Source organism: Staurois parvus, unplaced genomic scaffold, assembly GCF_062004578.1.
Source record: "Staurois parvus isolate SC_StPar_1 unplaced genomic scaffold, SC_StPar_1.0 ptg000470l, whole genome shotgun sequence".
Lineage (NCBI taxonomy): Eukaryota > Metazoa > Chordata > Amphibia > Anura > Ranidae > Staurois > Staurois parvus.
Window position 1 is genome coordinate 6,112,782 of NW_028318266.1, and position 19,483 is coordinate 6,132,264.

The following is a 19,483-nucleotide window of genomic DNA, read 5'->3' on the forward strand; positions in this document are numbered from 1 at the left end:
GAGGCACCATACAAAAGTAACAATTACTAACATGATCTGTTGGCTCTCTCCAAATCATTGGCACAGCGAAAGGCATAGATGCCTTTTTTCCATTCAACCATTGCTCCAGTGCCGTCCCACAAGAATTGCAGCCTATATGTGGTGCCCAGCTCTTGTCCTGATCTCCTATCTTGCAGCCAAAATACAAGTTGTGGGCTTTCTTAATCATTCCTGTTATCCTCCTTTTTTGTGAGATAAAAGTTATTTCACCGCAGATATAGCAGAAATTATCTGCTTTATTCACACAAGTTCGAGGCATTACTGAGTAGCCTATATAAGCATAAAACGAAATGTAAAGACGCTGTCGAACTACAATCAGCTACAGATACTGCAGCTTTTATGCAGTGAAGTGATGCAATTAAAGGCTAATATTGCATCATCTCAGTATACATGCAATTTTCTATTGGTCACCAGTATCAATTGCGCAATATGCAGCTGAAGTTGCATCATAATTTTGAATGGCTTATGTCATTAGATGGGTGAATATATCATGGAAACTAGAGCCAATCAACATTTTTTAGGGTCATTTTCGTTTTCAGCACCCCAAAATTATGTAAGATTAGCTAATTTTATGCCCAAAACTTTTTACCTGTTGAACAGTGTAATCAGTCTTACTACAATTCAACCAGTCCTAATGTGGTGGTAAAATATGGCAGCAAGCTCTGTGGTACAGCATGCACAACCTCAGTATGGGGCTTTCAACTTCCCCTCCTGTTCCATCATCCTTAACAAACCTAAAATGTTTTTAATACCTTGCGAGATATTTATATATATATATTGTTTTATGTTTATGTTAAATAAAAATGTTTAACAAGTATATGTGTTATGTGCCTATAAAGTCCATATTCATTGTCTCTTTCCCTTGAAAATGAATCAGGATGTGGCATGAGATAATCTAATACATGTATCCATGGTGCCACCCAGTGGTTACAATACACAGTAATATAATGCGTGGTTAGCCAAAAGAAATGTCTCCATTCTAGACACCTTACTTTGTTCGCTATGTGTAACATTAAAAATCAAACATTTATGAGCATTTTCCAAAAAAGAAAAAACAAAACAAAAAGGTATACCCTTGCAGCATAGTCCACTCTTACACCAAATAAAATTTAAGATTTCTTTTGTTTGAGAACTCCATCAATCCGTCAACAAAAAACATAAAAAATGCACTTTTCCTCTACTTTGATACAAATTTGGGTTAAAGGTGTTAATGTTATTCTATCATGTTTCTCATCTAAAATGACACTAGAATCGTGACTCTGGTACCAAGCAAAGTTATTTACAGATGAAATAATTTGTTGTTTAATTTTGCACTATTTAGATACTAATAGAATTAATGAAAAAAGCAATACAATTATTTAAATACGATTTACATATTAATGGTTGGAAAATATAAAATAAAAAAAATCTGAACAATAATAGATAAGTTGGTTGTAAACCTTGCAAACCTAAAAGAAGCTGATCATAGCATTATATAATGTGTACCTGCGTTGTGCCATTGTGGTTAATCTCAAAATTAGCCTTGCTCCCATTCTCTAGTGTGCCTGACAACATGGCCTGGCGGTATGGATTTTAGTTTGTTTATAGTAAGGTTTGCAACCATTTTAAGGAGAGACAAAAAAATAATGGGGGCCGATTAGGGAAAACAAAGGAGCAATAAAGGGTTAAATAGAAGCAAATTAATTAAAAAAAAAGTGTTTAAAATTGTTTTGTATTGAAACATGCATGATTATTGTAAAGGTGTTGATGGTATGCATAGCACCACATCCCAACCAATCACTGTCCAAATCCTGTAGACTTCACCTCCACAACATCTCCAAGATACGCCCATTTTTAACCTCGGAATCCACTAAGCAACTTATTCCCTCCCTTTTTATCTCTTGCTTTGACTATTGTAACTCCCTCCTCATTGGCCGACCTCATCGCAGGCTATCCCCTCTTCAGTCCATCATGAATGCTGCTGCCAGACTCATCCACCTTACCAACCGTTCCATATCGGTCATCCCTCTCTGCCAATCCCTCCACTGACCTCCATTCAGTGTCCTCCACCCATCTCTGCCAATCCCTCCACTGACCTCCACTCAGTGTCCTCCACCCCTCTCTGCCAATCCCTCCACTGGCCTCCACTCAGTATCCTTCACCCCAGTTTGCCAATCCCTCCATTGGCCTCCACTCAGTGTCCTCCACCCCTCTCTGCCAATCCCTCCACTGGCCTCCATTCAGTGTCCTCCACCCCTCTCTGCCAATCCCTCCACTGGCCTCCACTCAGTGTCCTCCACCCTTCTCTGCCAATCCCTCCAGTGGCCTCCACTCAGTGTCCTCCACCCCTCTCTGCCAATCCCTCCACTGGCCTCCACTCAGTGTCCTCCACCCCTCTCTGCCAATCCCTCCACTGGCCTCCCATTGCCCAACTAATAAAATTCAAAACATTAACAATAACATATAAAGCCATTTATAACTCTGCCCCAAATTACATCACTGATCTTGTCTATCATAGTCTTCTCCGCTCTTCCCACAACCTCCTGCTCCCTTGTCTCCTCCACCATTGCTTGTCTCCAGGACTTCTCCAGAGCCTCCCGCATCACTAATCTATCCTGCCTTCAGCTGATAACCGATATCTTCTATTTCTCTTATAAGTTCACCATACACAGTTATTACCTTTTGTACCACTAGCCCCTCCCTCTTAGATTGTAAGCTCCAAGGAGCAGGGCCCTCCTATCCCTCTTTTAATGAACTGTATCATTGCTGTATTGTCTCCCTTTATATTGTAAACTGTTGACGCTATATAAATGCTGTATTATAATAATAATATTAATAATAATAATAACATCCCACTTATATTTGAACAGAAAACAGGGAAAAATTTTTAACTTTTCAGGTGCTGTAGCTGCCAGATATAAATGCAAAGATAACACAATCTGTAAAATCAAATCATTTTATTATGTGTGTTGATAAAACAAGTACACACTAAAAATGCACTATAGTCAAAGTGCGTATATATCACCACTTGAAATAATGGAATTTGCACATAAATAACACATTGTGTATAACACCCTACCCCCTAAATATAATCGGCATATACCAAGCAAAATAGCCAAAGCATTTCACAAACAATATCATCTCTCTCCTATAATGGAGGCTGTTAATAAATTTAAATTATGATTCGGCACTTATATTGATGGCAAGCTTGCAAAATATTTGGTTTTTATGATTAGTCATAATTAATATTAATATGTGTAAATGGTCTTTTGACAAATGGTAGTATTAGTATTCTTCAATTAAACTGAGACTGAAAAAGATATGAATAAGTTAAGCTGAGACAGTAAAATAAGACAGGACAGCTAACCAGTAGAAGGTTGAGTATACTATATTTAGGCATAAAGTATCTGGTAGTATATGTCAAGGTTATTAGAAGTGACTTACTATTACATTATGTATTTTAATAGTATCTGTGTGTATTTAGTATACGTTTCTAACATTGATACATATATAGTTTAGTGATTATACATTGATATGTTCTTAAGCTATATTATTCTTTAAATATATAGCTAAGGGTTACATCATTAGTACATCAGCATACATATGTTCCTGTCCATCAAACATCATATGTATAGTATCCCCTCCCTTTTATGAAATGGCTTTTCTAAGCAGTAATAATTTCCTTACAAGGTATTAAGATCACTAACTATGACGTACATTTGCCTCATAAAAGACCATGAGACAACGGACAAGAGGGAACTCTCTCACACTCACTCACACGCTACATGACACTTGCATACACATACATACATGTCTGAGAAGCTGCAACAGGTGCATACTGTTACGAGATCACTTCCGGCTACAATATCGTCACGTCCGGCTTCTTCTTCACAAAGTCATGAGAAGGACAAGGACATGGATAACTGCACATGGCCAGGACAGCCATGACAGATAATGGTGACTTTTTCTTTAAACGTTTGCTTGTTATTTTCTACAGTAGTTTTATCTACATATGAACTGTTCATAATACGCTTTACATTGTTATTTTACACCATTGTGTGATAGAATAAAATCACACTTCATTTTTTATTTCAATGGCTCTTTCATTCATAATCGCCTCAAGACACTAGAAGAAGTATTATGTGTCTAAAATCCAACAGAGGCATAAAGATATGCACCGAAATTGCTAAAGTGCTATCTTGACAAGGGGTTTGGGAGGTACATCACAAAGTGTTTCACAGGAACAAGCTTTACCAGTAGACATCAAAGTGCTGAAAATAGAACATATTCAAGCAATATTATTCTCATTACACAATTTAGAAAGCTATTTATATAATATATTTGAATATAATTACTAATCACATTTTTGCTCACAAAATGGAAAATGCAAACCGTTATATACTCAATTAAAATGTGACGCTGTACGGTACAGAGTTAGGGGTGATAGGAGTGGCCCCAAATGGGAACAGACCTCAGAGGCAAGATAGGAATCTAGGAACTCAGGTCACCAGGCCACCATGTGCTCTACATGTACAGTACAGTGTCCTACATGTAAAATAAGGTTCATGTAATTCAATAGATGATAATTACTAGGGGCCCATTAACATGTACAGAAATGTACATACATAGATATGTGATATGCATAGGGTGAAGCAACATCTCACTGTAAGGAAAGCGTATGGTGTACCAACTGCTTTGCATCAGCAGGAGTATATATAAAGACAATATTAAATGTTATATTTAAGGCCATAGAAAAGCAAAGCTTGAAAAGCATTTCAAAACAAAAGAAGGGAGAGGAAAGGGAAAGCCAAACAAAGCCACAAACACCTCTGTCAAATAGCCTTTTACAGCATATGGAAAAAATGGCCAGCACAAATTATGCCCCAACCTGTATGCCAACCTGCTCCTGTGGTAGGGGAAAGTGGGTGGAGAAGTGTTTTTTTCTTTTTTTTTTTTATCAGGATTTGTCAAAATACCTGTGTCACATACTGCCATGGAACAGGTACATCGATGATGTGTTTATGACTTGGACAGGCTCACAAGGGGAGGAAATCAATTAATTTATGTTATGGTGTGGCAGTAATTATTTTAATTAAAAATTCATAATGAAGTGTGACCAGAAGAAGGTCACATTCCTTGATATTCAAATTGAAGTACAGGATGATGGCCATCTGGCCTCAGCCCTATACAGAAAACACTCATCTGCCAGTACAATCTTTCATGTGTTGAGTGCAGACCCCAGCTCTCTCATTACCAGCATTCATATGGACAAGGTTGAAACAAAACTGTAACAAAGAGGAGGCCTTTCTAGTTCAATCAAGAGAATTACATGATTGCCTGCAACACAGAGGCCATAATAGAAATTGCATAAAAATGGCTTTCCAAAAAACGAAGAGTAGAAATACAAAATCTCTTATTTGTGAACAGAAACATAAATCATCTGTAACTAATACAAGAATCATTATCTGATTCTTAAAGCAGCATTTGTAAACTAAATACAATTTTCAATAGGCATTGGCATCTGCTGACTGAGAACCCCCTAGTAGCCAATACGTAGGAAGCAGGCTTGAAATCACCTTTAGATGGGCAAAATACTTGCGTGATCATCGTACACTGAGTAATTTTTGTGACTGGTTTTTTGAAGGAACATTGGTCCCCGTGCCACTATATTAACTGTCAGATGATTGGGGTGGTGTATTTCATTCTCTGTTTATGCAATGACTTGTATGTAGGCAAGACCAAAAGACCCTTTTGGAAATGTAAACATGTATTTATTATTCAAAATGGCAAGCAGACATGTTGACCTGGTTTGACCCTTCTTTAATAAAATTATATGCATTAGAGCATGTTTAAAGCTCAGAAATAGGGGTGACATTAACAAACAGTTCCTACATCTGGAGATCAAATGGATCTTCAAATTGAAAGGCGCTAAACATTTAGGCCTTAATGGAAACATAAACTTCAAAATATTTCTATAAACAGAACTGTGAAACTAGGAGGGAATTGATTGTCTCACACTGATAGATTTCTGAATTTTACTACTATCTTTGTGAACTGTGACAACATGTTATAATGCATCAGTTCTTTTTACTATCCACATATAATCTGAAAATTATATATGGTTGTTATTGTATATATATGTTGTGTTATGAGACTTATATTTTGGTTATATTATTTTTGAATGTTTTGTTGGATATTTACACTTCATGATTATTTTCATTGATGTTGACGTGGTTGGCCCAGATGGTTTTGGTATCCCCAGGGGGGCTGGATAGACAAACTTGTGGACATGTTGACATCCTTGTGGCCCTTATAGGTTAGATGTTGTTGTCAGGCATTAGGTAGATTGTATAAGTAGCTTATCTTCATGATTTATTGACTCCTGCAATGTGGTAATATTTGGAGATGGTTATATTATAAAGGTTTGATGATTATTTGATGTAGTTACAATCCATCTGCACATGGTTTGGTCGGGAGTGACGCTTCTGTGTTTTGGTTTTCGTTTGGTTATTGTGTTGTGTGGACTGTATGCGGGCCAGAGGTTGGTGATTGATTCTTAGCAGGGCTAGCTGATCTCACCCTCTCCTCCTCCTTGTCCAGCTTGCTAGTTGTCTTGGTGATGGATGAGTCATTTTGCATACTCATGACTGCACATGACATCATCACGCTGGCTTCTAGTCATCATTGGTCATCAATAAATGGGGTGGTGTGAGATGTTATTAAAAGCTAGCATATAGAAAAATGTCACATTTCATATATCATCAGCTGTGTCTAACAGTTGCAAAACTAAAACCTTGGGAAGGGAGAGCGAGAGGAAGAGATAGAACTTTTAGGTCTGCTGTGTCTGTGTGGTAGGTGAATGGCACAGAGCACATTTCAACATTGCAAGCAACATAGCGTCCATGTCAATGGTGACCCCTACAAGTCACCTTGTCCCAATGTTGAAAGAAAATAGCCTCTTACCCACATTTAGTCCCCAAAAATGATTATGGGCTTGCTGTGGACAGACTTACAGGAATATGGAAGCCCTAGTTTTCATAAGTGGTCCCAATATATCCATACACTGGGGGTGGGGGGTGGGGTAAGTATAGGGGTAACTTAATATCAAATAATTTCCTGTAAATTGTATTTTTCATCTGAAAAGGCAGGACTTAATTAGCTCCTTAAAGGATATGTTCACCTTTTGGACAAAAATAATAAATGCACATTTTTTTGCAGGTTAAAAAATGTGCATTTATTGTTTTTGTCTAAAGGAGCCTGGAAAGCATTGCACCAGGGATCAGTAGATTGCAGGAGTAGACCTCCTGCAGACCTGTCAGAATATCTGCGTGCCATACAGGGATGTACAACCAAGCAGATATTCTGACAGGCAGCTTCAATGAACTACCATGGTGCTCCACAGCTCCGTGGTAGTTAATTGAAAACTAAAAGCCCACAGCCGCTAAGGCTGTCGGGACTTGCACTTCATTCGTTCATTTGGCCGTGCTGTATTCAAATCTGATTGTATGGGGAGACGTCTAGTGTGATAAGCCTTCTTAATGGTGCAATAGCAGCCACTACAGCCTCCAGAATGTAATGGCAGCAGTCTCAGATCCTACCATTGACACTAGAATGCGATGCGTGCACTCTCAGCCTCATTGTACGCAGAGATTTTCAAGCCAAAATCTCATAAGCTTTACCATGATTAAGTCACTTGAAGGGCCTATTTCTATATTAAACAATAGCTTTCATGAAAATTACAGCTTGGAAAATTGATATAAAGGTCTATGCTTTGGCACTTTCTGTTAGGGGGTAACAAAGCTCTGTCCCTGTCTCCCACAATCTCCTGCCTTTAGATCACTCTCTTACGTGCTCATCCAAAATAAACTATACATTTCTATGCTGATGCACATTTCCCTTATTGTAAAGGATCTTCAATGAAAAAAGAAGGTCTCCTCTACTGAAACCCCATCCGCCCCCAAAGTCAAATAGTCTGCAAAGAAAAAAAATGCCTAAATCAGTCCTGGCTAACAACCTTCTCCAATAGACACAAGTGGACTTATTAAAATGTCTTTGTAGGTGATCTGACTTTGGGGTTGAGGGCATTTCTATAGAGCAGACCATTTGTTTTAAAGGAAGGTCCATTATAAAAAGGGCCGTGTCAAAAAAAAATTGCAGACAGCAACAATTAGGAAATATGCTCTGTGAAAAAACACATGCAGCGTGTTGTTACTGTAGTACATGTGGACAGGAGATAAAGAGGCTGCAAGACAAATTCTCCAACATGCACAGATTTTTTCTACCCACAGGAAATTCAGTAAGTATTTACATATACTTTAGGAGACCAACCCGTGTCTACTAGCCCAACATCAATCTCTTTTTGTCTTTAACAATCCCTGTGCTTTCCCTATCATAGCTAAAATATATTGTTAGTAGTGAGAGGTCTGGCTTAACTAAAAGGGTTCTTATTGGCCCTTAAAGTGGTTCTAAAGTCTCAAGGTTTTTTACCTTCATTCTATGCATGAAGGTAAAAAACCTTCTGTGTGTAGAAGCCCCCCTAACACTTACCTGAGCCCCATCCTGATCCAGAGATGTCCACGAAAGCCTCGGTTCTCCAAGTAATCTTAAACCTGATTGGCTGAGGCAGCAGCTGGAGCCATTGCTGTCAATCACAGCCAGTGTGTGAATTCACTGGGAGACGGTGACAGCATACATAGAGTAGAGTTGTTTTTTCTACAAGCAAGAGCACTCTTTATGGTGGTGGATGGTCATTGATTTATCATATTTTTTTTTTTATTTACCTTGGTTTGCCCCATCTGTTTTTATGGATATTTACTTTTGACACTTTATATTATTAATATGCTTTAAGTAGTTTATCATTTGTTTAGCACTGCAATTCACGTTTTCTGTGTGTGAATAGACACACAGAGCCACGGCTCTGGAGCATGCCTGCTCGGGTGCCCTCATAGCAAGCTGTTTGCTATGAGGGGCAAACGGCAGGAAAGAGGGGCCAGGAGCGCTGGCGGGGGACCCAAGAAGAGGAGGATCTGGGCTGTTCTGTGCAAAACCAAAAAAAATCCAAGACATTAGTATCACTTTATCCCAGCTGAGCTATGTTCAAAGGCCAAGTAGTGCATTATAGTTATTATGGCAAATTCCTACATTTTTTTGCTTGTTCACAAACTATAAACATGCAAGCTCTACCTCAAATCCAAGGTAGTGGTGGTTCTGAACCTTATCCCTAGTTATTAAAATTTTTACAAAATTTTCATTCTTCTTGGGAGGATTATCTATGCTTCTTGGTGGTGTAAGAAATGATAAAGTCTTTGATGTCTTTATTCCTTAAGCTGTATATGATAGGATTCGTCAATGGAGTTACCGCAGTATATAGAAGAGAAACCACTTTGCTAATAGTTAGGGACAATCCTTTTGTTGGTAGCATATAAGTGACAATTAATGTCCCATAAAATATGCAGACCACAGTTAGATGAGAGCTGCAAGTTGAAAAGACCTTTAATCTGTCAATATTGGAAGACATTCTTAGGATAGCTTTGACAATACACCCATATGATGTTCCAGTTAGAACCAAAGGCAGAACAATCACAAAAACACACAAAAAGACTGACTCCATTTTCACAACAGATGTTTCTGAACAAGAAAGCTGCAAAATAGGATCAAAATCACAGAAGAAGTGATTAATAATATTAGGTCCACAGAAATCTAATGTAAACATGTTTAATGTTGCCACCAATGTAAAAGAAAATCCCAACATCCAGGAGAGAATAGATATTTTCACAAACAATGTCATGTCCATAATGGAAGAATATCGGAGGGGGTTACAGATGGCTAAATACCTGTCATAGGCCATCACTGTTAATATGAAACATTCTGATGCTTCAGAACCACCAAAGACATAAAACTGGGCTATACAGTCAGAAAAGGAAATAACTAGCCCATCTCTCAATATACCAGCAAGAGTTTTTGGGATGATGTTGGTGGTCAGCAGAATGTCACATATAGAGAGTTGTACAAGAAACATGTACATGGGGGAATGGAGGTTCTTACAGAAGGCCACCATTACGGTGATAAGGAGATTCCCGCTAATTGTCATACAGTAAACTATTAAAAGTATAGTAAAGAAAAATATTTTCCAGTCATTCAGACTCTGGAATCCAAGAAGATATATCTCAGTGATATGTGTTTGGTTTTTCTTAAACATTTCCTGAAATAGAAGGAAGAGATGAATGAAGGGAAGAGAAGAGAAGAGAAGAGAAAGGAAGGAAAGGGAGAAGGGAAATTAAGGAAAGGAAGTTAAGGAAGAATAGAAGGGAAATTAAGGAAAGGAAGTTAAGGAAGAAGAGAAGGGAAGGGAAAGGAAGGGAAGGGAAGGGAAAGGAAGATAAGGAAGAATAGAAGGGAAGAAAAGGGAAGGGAAAGGAAGATGAGGAAGAATAGAAGGGAAGAAAAGGGAAGGGAAAGGAAGATAAGGAAGAATAGAAGGGAAGGGAAAGGAAGAATAGAAGGGAAGAGAAGGGAAGGGAAAGGAAGGTAAGGAAGAATAGAAGGGAAGAGAAGGGAAGGGAAAGGAAGATAAGGAAGAATAGAAGGGAAGAGAAGGGAAGGGAAAGGAAGATAAGGAAGAATAGAACAGAAGAAAAAAGGAAATGAAGATAAGGAAGAAGAGAAGTGAAATTAAGTAAAGGACGTTACGGAAGAAGAGAAGGGAAGGGAAGGAAAGGAAGATAAGGAAGAAGGGAAGGGAAGGGAAATGAACGAAAGGAAGATAAGGAAGAATAGAAGAGAAGGAAAGGGAAGGGAAAGGAAGATAAATAAGAAGAGATGGAAAGGGGAGGGAAGGAAATATTATTAGAAATAAAAAGGAAGATAAGGATGAAAGAGAAGAGAACAGAAGAGAAGGGAAAGGAAGATAAGGAAGAAGGGAAGAGAAGGGAAATGAAGGAAAGGAAGATAAGGTAGAAGAGAACGGAAGGGAAGGGAAAGGAAGATAAGGATGAATAGAAGAGAAATGAAGGGAAGGGAAAGGAAGGAAAGGAAGATAAAGAAGAAGGGAAGGGAAGGGAAAGGAAGGAAAGGAAGATAAAGAAGAAGGGAAGGGAAGGGAAAGGAAGATAAGGAAGAAGAGAAGGGGAGGGTAAGGGAAGGGAAGGAAATATTGTTAGAAATAGAAAGGAATATAAGGATGAAAGAGAAGGGAAGGGAAGAGAAGAGAAGAAAAGAGAAGAGAAGAGAAGAAGTGAAAGAAAGGAAGGGAAGGGAAAGGAAGATATGGAAAAAGGGAAGGGAAGGACATTAAGGAAGAAGAGAATGGAAGGGAAGGGAAAGGAATGAATGGAAGATACGGAGGAAGGGAAAGGAAGATAAGGAAGAAGAGAAGGGAAAGGAAAGGAATGAAAGGAAGATAAGGAAGAAGAGATGGGGAGGAGAAGGGAAAGGAAAGGAATGAAAAGAAGATAAGGAAGAAGAGAAGGGGAGGAGAAGGGAAGGGAAGGAAATATTATTAGCCCCTTTACACTGCTTCATTTTGTTAAATATAAAAAAACTTTGTGTACTGAGCTTTATGCATGTCTTGATTTATTTGAAGAGGTTTTGAGCGGAAGGTCAACTGGGCGGTAAAAATGGAACTGTTTATATATTAATAAAAAGTGCCACATCTGATACCTATTGTCCATAATTCAATAAAGTCAAGGAACACTGACTTTATAGGTACCACTTCAACCACATATGTATGCATTATTACACAATGCATAAAATAGTTTAAGTCCTCTTTCACACGGGCGTTCCGTATGTCCATTTTTAATTTGTCCATTTATGGATGAAAAATGGACACCTATGTATTTCTATGGACTAGCGGTTATAAACGGATGATCATCTGTTTACATCCATTAATGTCCACATCTGTCAACATCAGTTTTTTTGAACGGAAGAAACCCCTATTTTTCTACCATTAAAAAAAACTGGAACAGACGAAAAACAGATGTAAACAGACAAAAATGGATGTAAACGGACAAAAAATGGATTTATCAGACACAAATGGATTTAAACGGATAAAAACGGACAAAAACCTGATGATATGGATGTAAACGGATGAAAAACAGATGTAAATGGATGAAAAAAAAAACATAAACTGATGAAAATGTGAACTTAACAGTTTTTGCTTGGAAAAAAATGTGACTGAACTGATGGAAAAAAAAGGGAACACCCGTATGAAAGGGGCCTAATACAATCAGGTACAAATCATTCTTAATTGCACCAGAAGATGATTGGTGGAGAAACTTCCTCGCTATGGAATATATACTTAAGGTTCAAACATTCATGCAGCATAATAGTGGGTGGGGGTTCCACTGTCCTTGCATACTGCTCTGCATGTTTTGCGGTTGCCCACTTTTTTAGGAGCGTAAAAGTGTGCAGTGACAACTTGTAATCTAGACATAAATAAAAGGAACACATGAACCTGGTATACTTATAATATTTCAACATCAATAATAACATTCTCTTATTGTGCTTACTACAATACAATATAATGCTTGACTGAATTGTGTGGTATTATGACAGCAAAAATGATGTCCCTGGGAGGGTGTGGGAGAACAACAAGCTTTTATTAAACTATTTTATATATTCTATAATAAAAATAGTTTTTTAAGAAAATGAATATGTGGTTGCAGTAAAGTCCATGTTCCTCGATTTTATTGAATAAGTGATGTGTCTTTAGTTGGTTAAAAATCAACAAGAAAACATATCAAATTTACAGTCATGATACACTACTATAATACGAGGGGTCTTCAAAATTTTCCACACTTTCATATACTGTATATAATAGAGTTTAAAAAAGCGTGTAAACTTTTTGAAGAATCCTCATACTAGTAAATAGGATAAACCTTATACCAAATCTAAAATCTACACAAAAAAGTTTAAAATGTAGAAAAAAAGAATTCAAATATTATTTTCTAGCAAAAAAATGCATTTAGATTCACAACTTTAAAAAAATTAGCATTCAAAATCTTGCATGAAGGTAACAATATAGCAAAATACATGCGATGTTATGTTGAGACGTTACATACCGGATTCTAGACCTTGTTTTACAGGAAGCTTCCAGTACTGACAGTAAAAGTGTTTCTGTGTTTTGTAATTATTTTATGAGAATATAATGTAAATCGACTCATGAAATAGTCCCACCTTAGAGTCAGCATGTGTAATATGTGCTTAGCTACTCTGTTATATAGCCATGTAGGAAATCTTTTGAGAATAAGTAACCTCTTGCATGCACTGGTAATTGGCCTTCTTGAACAAAGAAAATGAATCCTCAGAAGAATTAAAAAAAAAAAAACAATAAAAACATAAATTAAATAAAAAAAAAATATATATATATATATATATTTCCTCTTTCACTGCCTCCATTTTATTTTTATTTTTTTTGGTGTCCTAAAGCAATGAACCTTTTCTCCCTTATGTGGAAATCACTCTTAGCTTAACCACTCAGTCCCCAGAAGATTTTACCCCCTTCAAGACCCGGAAGTTTTTTTGCTATTCAACACTGCGCTACTTTAACTGACAATAGCAACACTGTACCCAAATTAAATTTATATCTTTTTTTTCACACAAATATAGCTTTCTTTTGGTGGTATTTGACCACCACTTTTTAAATTTAGTTTATTATATAAACAAAAAAAAGACCTCAAATTTTGAAAAAAAACTATATTTTTTTCCTTTTTACTATAAAATGTATTCAGTAAAAAAAAAATTTAAAAACTCAAATTTCTTCAAAAATTTAGGCCAAGATGTATTCTGCTACATATTTTTGGTAAAAAAAAATCCCAATACATGTATATAATGGAATTCAATTTTTTTTTTAAATACAGTGTCAGTGACTTACAACAGGACTGTGAAATTGTGGTGGGAAATCTGACGCTGACTAAAACTTTGTGAGCAATGACATCAACAGTGACATTAATACAGTGATCCGTGCTAAAAATATACACTGTCACTGTACTAAAGACACTGGCTGGGAAAGGGTTAACATCTAGGGGCAATCAAGTGTGCCTAGCAAGTGTTAATATGTTTACAGTGTGCTGCTTTGTACTACAGATCCCTCACTCTGTATGGAGCTCTGTGCTGTTTACTAACATAGAGCTCTAGGCTGTTATTTTGACACAGCCAATCAGCAGGTCCTGGTCATGAATCATTGGCTGAGATCTGTTGATGAACTCTCCTTGCATCAAACCACAGGGGAGTAGCTAGACACAACCTCAGTAACAACTTGAGAGCCATACCTGGGAACCATGCCATGATGATGGCCTGTAATGCTGCTTCAAGCACTGGATCCTGCTCACCTTGGCACATGGTGCAATGCATGTAGTCAGGCCAATAAATACTTTGTTTGTCCAACTTTATATCCCAGCCTGTGAAAACGGGAGACAATACAGTGAAAATACAGTTCAATACAAGAGGGATTTGAGGGCCCTGATCCTTGGAGCTTACAATCTAGGATGGAGGGGCTAGTAGTACAAAAGGTAGTAACTGTAGGGGGTGGACTGGTAGGAGGAGTAGAAGATTCCATTATTAGCTGAGGGCAGGATAGGCTTCCCTGAAGAGATCGGTTTTCATAACATGTAGTTGGCATGAATATATATACTTTGTCCATCTTCAACTGTCAACGCGTTTCACATTTAGCTGCTTCAGGACCGTATATTTGAGGAGACAAAAAATGAATACTGCAGAAAACATAATATACAATAATCTTCAAACCATAAACAATATGTACACGTGAAAACAGAAAAGTGCAAAGCACTATACTGTCCGCGTGTGCAAACAGTATAGTGCTCTGCAGCATGTACTGGAGTGCTGTCTGTGCCGGAACGCTGTGTACAGGAGCGCGAGCATGACGTCGGCACGCAACTGCTGGCAGGAAGCCAAGCACGTTCGTTCAACTGTTTAAAAAAACGTTGTTATTAAGAGTTAGGCAACAAAAACAGTGCAATCTTTTGAGGTACAAAATATCAAAAAAAAATTTTTAAAAGGCACATAGGAAATGGACAGTATTATAAAATACATTCATAAAGATATAAACGCAAGTACATGAATGAGGTAGTCAGTAAAAAATACAAAACAACCAAGCTGTTTAGAGACTCAAACCATGGTAGATCATCAATCAAACAATAGATGTCAATGTGTTTTCCAACCATCCTATTTTCTGTTAAATAAGTGCATCCTATCTAGCAACGTATAGTGTATACGTTCCATGAGCATAACCATATCAACCTTCCTCAAAACTGAGGCCAACGGAACTGTCGGTGGTTTCCAGTGAAGGGCAATGGCCCATAAGGAGGACACACAAATCATGTGGATTAGCCTCATTTTGTTGACTGGAACCCCCAATATAGGAGCACCCAATAAACAGATCTGCAAAGACATAGTTATCGGAGTATCAGCCAAGGCAGAGACCACCACCGAGACTCTATTCCAGATCAAGGAGAGACCTGGACAAGCCCAAAACGTATGCACAAGGGTACCAGCAAGGCTGCAACCCCTAAAACAGAGTTGTGATGTTCCTGGAAACATGATATGCAGTCTAGAGGGGGTATAATACCAACGAGTTAAAATGTTAAGGGCCGTCTCACGGACCAGAAGAGATCTAGATCCCTTCCATATATTATCCACCATGGAGTCCCGTTGATCATTGGAAAAGGTAATATCACAATCAGCCTCCCATTTCTGTCTATACAAGGGAGGAATGGGAAAGATGGCCTCCAAAAAGAAACAATATAAATATGAGATGAGACCCCTACATCTGGGACAGTCATGACAGATAAGCTCAAAAAACGTAATCGGAGATGAAGGTTGCAAACCAAAATGAAAAGAAAAATAGATCTGGCCTTTTAAAAAGTTTAAGACCCATCATTATATGAAGACATGGAGGCCAAGCTCAGGTCAGGTTATACTCTTTCTTAAATGTAAATTGATATTTTAACCCTTCGCCTACAGGGCACTTATACCCCCTTCCTGCCCAGGCCAGTTTTCAGCTTTCAGCGCTGTCGCAATTTGGATGACAATTGCGCGGTCATGCAACACTGCACCCATATGACATTTTTAGAATTTGTTTGAGACAGACAGAGCTTTCTTTTGGTGGTATTTAATCACCTCTGGGTTTTTTTATTTTTTGCTAAACAAACCAAAAACTACTGAAAATTTTGAAAAAAAAAATTTTTTCTTAGTTTTTGTTATAAACGTTTGTAAATAAGTGATTTTTCTCCTTCACTGATGTGCACTAATGAGGCTGCAGTGGCACTGATGGGCATTGACAGGCATCACTGATGGGCACTGAGAGACAGCACTCATATATGACACTGATAGGCGGCACTGTTAGGTGGCACTGATGGGCATTGATAGGTGACACTGATAGGCAGCACTGACTGGCACTGATAGGTGGCACTGACTGGCAGCACTGATAGGTGGCACTGACTGGCACTGATAGGTGACACTGAAAGGCAGCTCAAGTGGACACTGATATGTGGCATTGATGTGCTCTGGTAGGCACGGATATGTGGCATTGATGTGGCATTGATGGGCACTGGCAGGTGGCATTGATGGGCACTGGCAGGTGACATTGATGGGCACTGACAGGTGGCACTTCTGGGGCCACACTGATCATCAGGGCACACTGATCATAAGTGTACATGTCCCCTGCGAGGAATGCTGATTACCGGCTCTCCTCTCCTCTGTCAACGTGACAGCTCGTGAGGAGAGAAATGCCGATAACAAATGTAATAAGTTACATGTGATCAGCTGTGATTGGACACAGCTGATCACATGACCGAGCCACCATCTTCGGCTCTTTCTGTCGATCGGTGATCCGCTGTGTCCGAGGGACACAGCACACCAGCGATCGCCGCGTTGCGTGCCCCCGGAGCCGCGCATGCGCGGTTAGAGTGGGACAATGTCATATGATGGCCTCCCAGAACGAGAGAACCACCTTGCGCCCGTCATTGTACTATATGGTGGGTGGGAGGCGGTTAATCTTGTGAGCAAGTATAACCATCGAGCTTATAGTGAGAAGGGGCCCAAGGAATAAACACGTCCTCCAACCAATTACTGAGTAGTTCAATAAAGCATTAGAGTACATACCTACTCTAATCCATGTGAGCAAGCCCTTAGGGGTGAAATGGGCCTGGAGAGTGTGGTACATTGGGTGCAGACAGACTGTATGAATTCACATTGGCTTAATGGAATAAAACAACATGAAGAATTTAAGATAGAATGTGACTCCCAACCAGGGGCGGACTGACAACTCATGTGGCCCCCGGGCAATAAGAAATAATGGGACCCCTGTGTCCTCGCCAACACTCAAACCACACCCATAAAAGCCTATGAAAGGTATCAGGGACATCTCATAGGGCCCCCTACTGACCCCGGACCCTCGGGCAGTACCCAAGTACTCAAATTGTCAGTTCGCCACTGCTCCCAACTGTTTCTATAATTCTGTGGAAGTGGAGACTGGCTACAAATGTCTGCACCCTAACAGCTCTTAATTGATGAGTGTAAATGGTTGGTGTGGAGTTGAAGATTTTAGATATGTGTTTACTAGACTTTAAAATGTACTGCGCTGAATTTTATGTCACGTAATCCATAACAACTCAGTAACACAGTGGTCAATGTACCCAGATATTAGAAAAATGTTTAACAGCATGTTTCATGCCCTCATTTTTTAGACTGTATATTAAAGAATTGAGCATTGGTGACGCCATCATGTACAATATAGAAAAGACAAAAATAATCCTTTTGCTTGGAGTATATAAATCATAATTAGCATTGGGTGGAGCCTGACGTGATGTCACTACGTTGGGCGGAATTTTCTTTGAGTTCGATCAAGTTTTTCTGCAATTCCATCATAGCTTAATGTCTTCCTGATGCATATAGATTGCAATTGCAATTCTCTTTTTACAATAAATGTACTTTTAGAACATACTACCCTATTAGCCTTTATATATGTTACATGCCACTATTTGGTGGAGAATGCAGTGTTTGTGAGGAGCCAAAGGATTTTAATGCTGTGGGGTCGAACCCTTTAAGCATTTTTTGGCTTTTCATTACGTTGAAGGCCCTACTGCTCCGGTGAGGGTTTACACTCATCTGTGGTAAAGCACTTTGGAGTGTTATTGTATCTTCATGCTTATTGGAAGAGTGGATCCTCCCTTTTTCTTCACTTTGGTGGACATTCACTTATTTTCACGGACTTTAACCACTTCCAGTCCGGACACTTTTACCCCCTTCCTGACCGGGGCAATTTTCAGCTTTCAGCGCTATCACACTTTGAATGACAATTGCACGGTCATGCAACACTGTACCCATATGAATTTTTTACCATTTTTTTGAGACAGATAAAGTTTTATTTTGGTGGTATTTATTCACCACTGGGATTTTTATTTGTTTTGCTATGTAAATGAAAAACTCCAAAAAATTTTTTAAAAAGTGTTTTTTTTAATAAAATTTTGCAAATAAATAATATTTCATCATAAATCTTTGCCAAAATTTATTCCGTTATCTTTTTAGTAAAAAAAAAAAAATCCAAATTAGTTTATAACCAAAAATTATAATTTTTAAACATTTTTTTTTACATTTTTATTTTATTTTTTTTTTTTTTTTTTTTTTTTTACATACTGTCACCCTAGCAGTACAGTGTCACCATGGTGACACTTTACTACTTGTGGGGGGTGATGAAGATTTTTTTTTTTTTTTACACTGATTGCTTTTACACCCATATAGGATGTAAAAGCAATCATTTCTCCTTCTCTCTGGCTGCATTCTTGCACTCATTGAGAAGTACTGATTGAGCTGTGATTGGTCACAGCTTGTCACATGGTACAAGGCTGTTGTGAATAGCGCTGTTGTGAATAGCGCGCACAAGCAGGGGGTGGGGAGGCCGTTTATAAACGGCCATCCGACTCTGCACTGCCACTGTCCGGCTGTTAACATGGACATTTATTTGATCACGGTCGATTGTCACTATTTTTTATGTTTGTCTTATTGTATTTAGCGCTGCACTTTTTTATACTATTTATATTGAGATTTGGTATCTTTGGCTTGTGCCAGCTGCTTGTTTTTCACTTTTGTGTTTGTCTAAGCGCAGAATCACATCGGGTTTGAAATCATAATTAGTGTTCCACAGAAAATGCAGACAATGGTCAAATGAGAACTGCAAATGGAGAAAGATTTCCATCGGTCAAATGGAGATGGCCAATTACACATGCTGCTGAGAGCCTGAGCCAGCCACTCCTGTCCTCTCCACAGCCCGGTGCTCCAGTGAACACTGGAGGGGCAGAGCAGACAGCCGATGATTGACAGTCACCGCTGTCTGCTTACTGAAGGATGAGAACTGAGTGATCAGGGGTCTTTGAATGCTCAGTTCTCAGTCTTAGAAGTGGTAGGGAGCAGAAGCAGCATCAGATTGATGCAGCATTCACCTAGGTGAGCA

General features: G+C 38.6%; 1 protein-coding gene across 1 annotated transcript; it reads right to left on the reverse strand.

Moving 5' to 3' along the window:
* Nucleotides 1-9,283: 9,283 nt before the first annotated feature.
* Nucleotides 9,284-10,216, reverse strand: LOC149452668 (olfactory receptor 11L1-like). The gene has a single exon (XM_089689328.1). The coding sequence runs from the start codon at nt 10,214-10,216 to the stop codon at nt 9,284-9,286; it is 933 nt and encodes a 310-aa protein (XP_089545454.1).
* Between the last annotated feature and the right edge of the window lie 9,267 nt (nt 10,217-19,483).

Coding starts and splice junctions, on each gene's coding strand:
- LOC149452668 (XM_089689328.1), bottom strand. CDS start 10,216: ATGTTTAAGAAAAACCAAACACATATCACTGAGATATATCTTCTTGGA.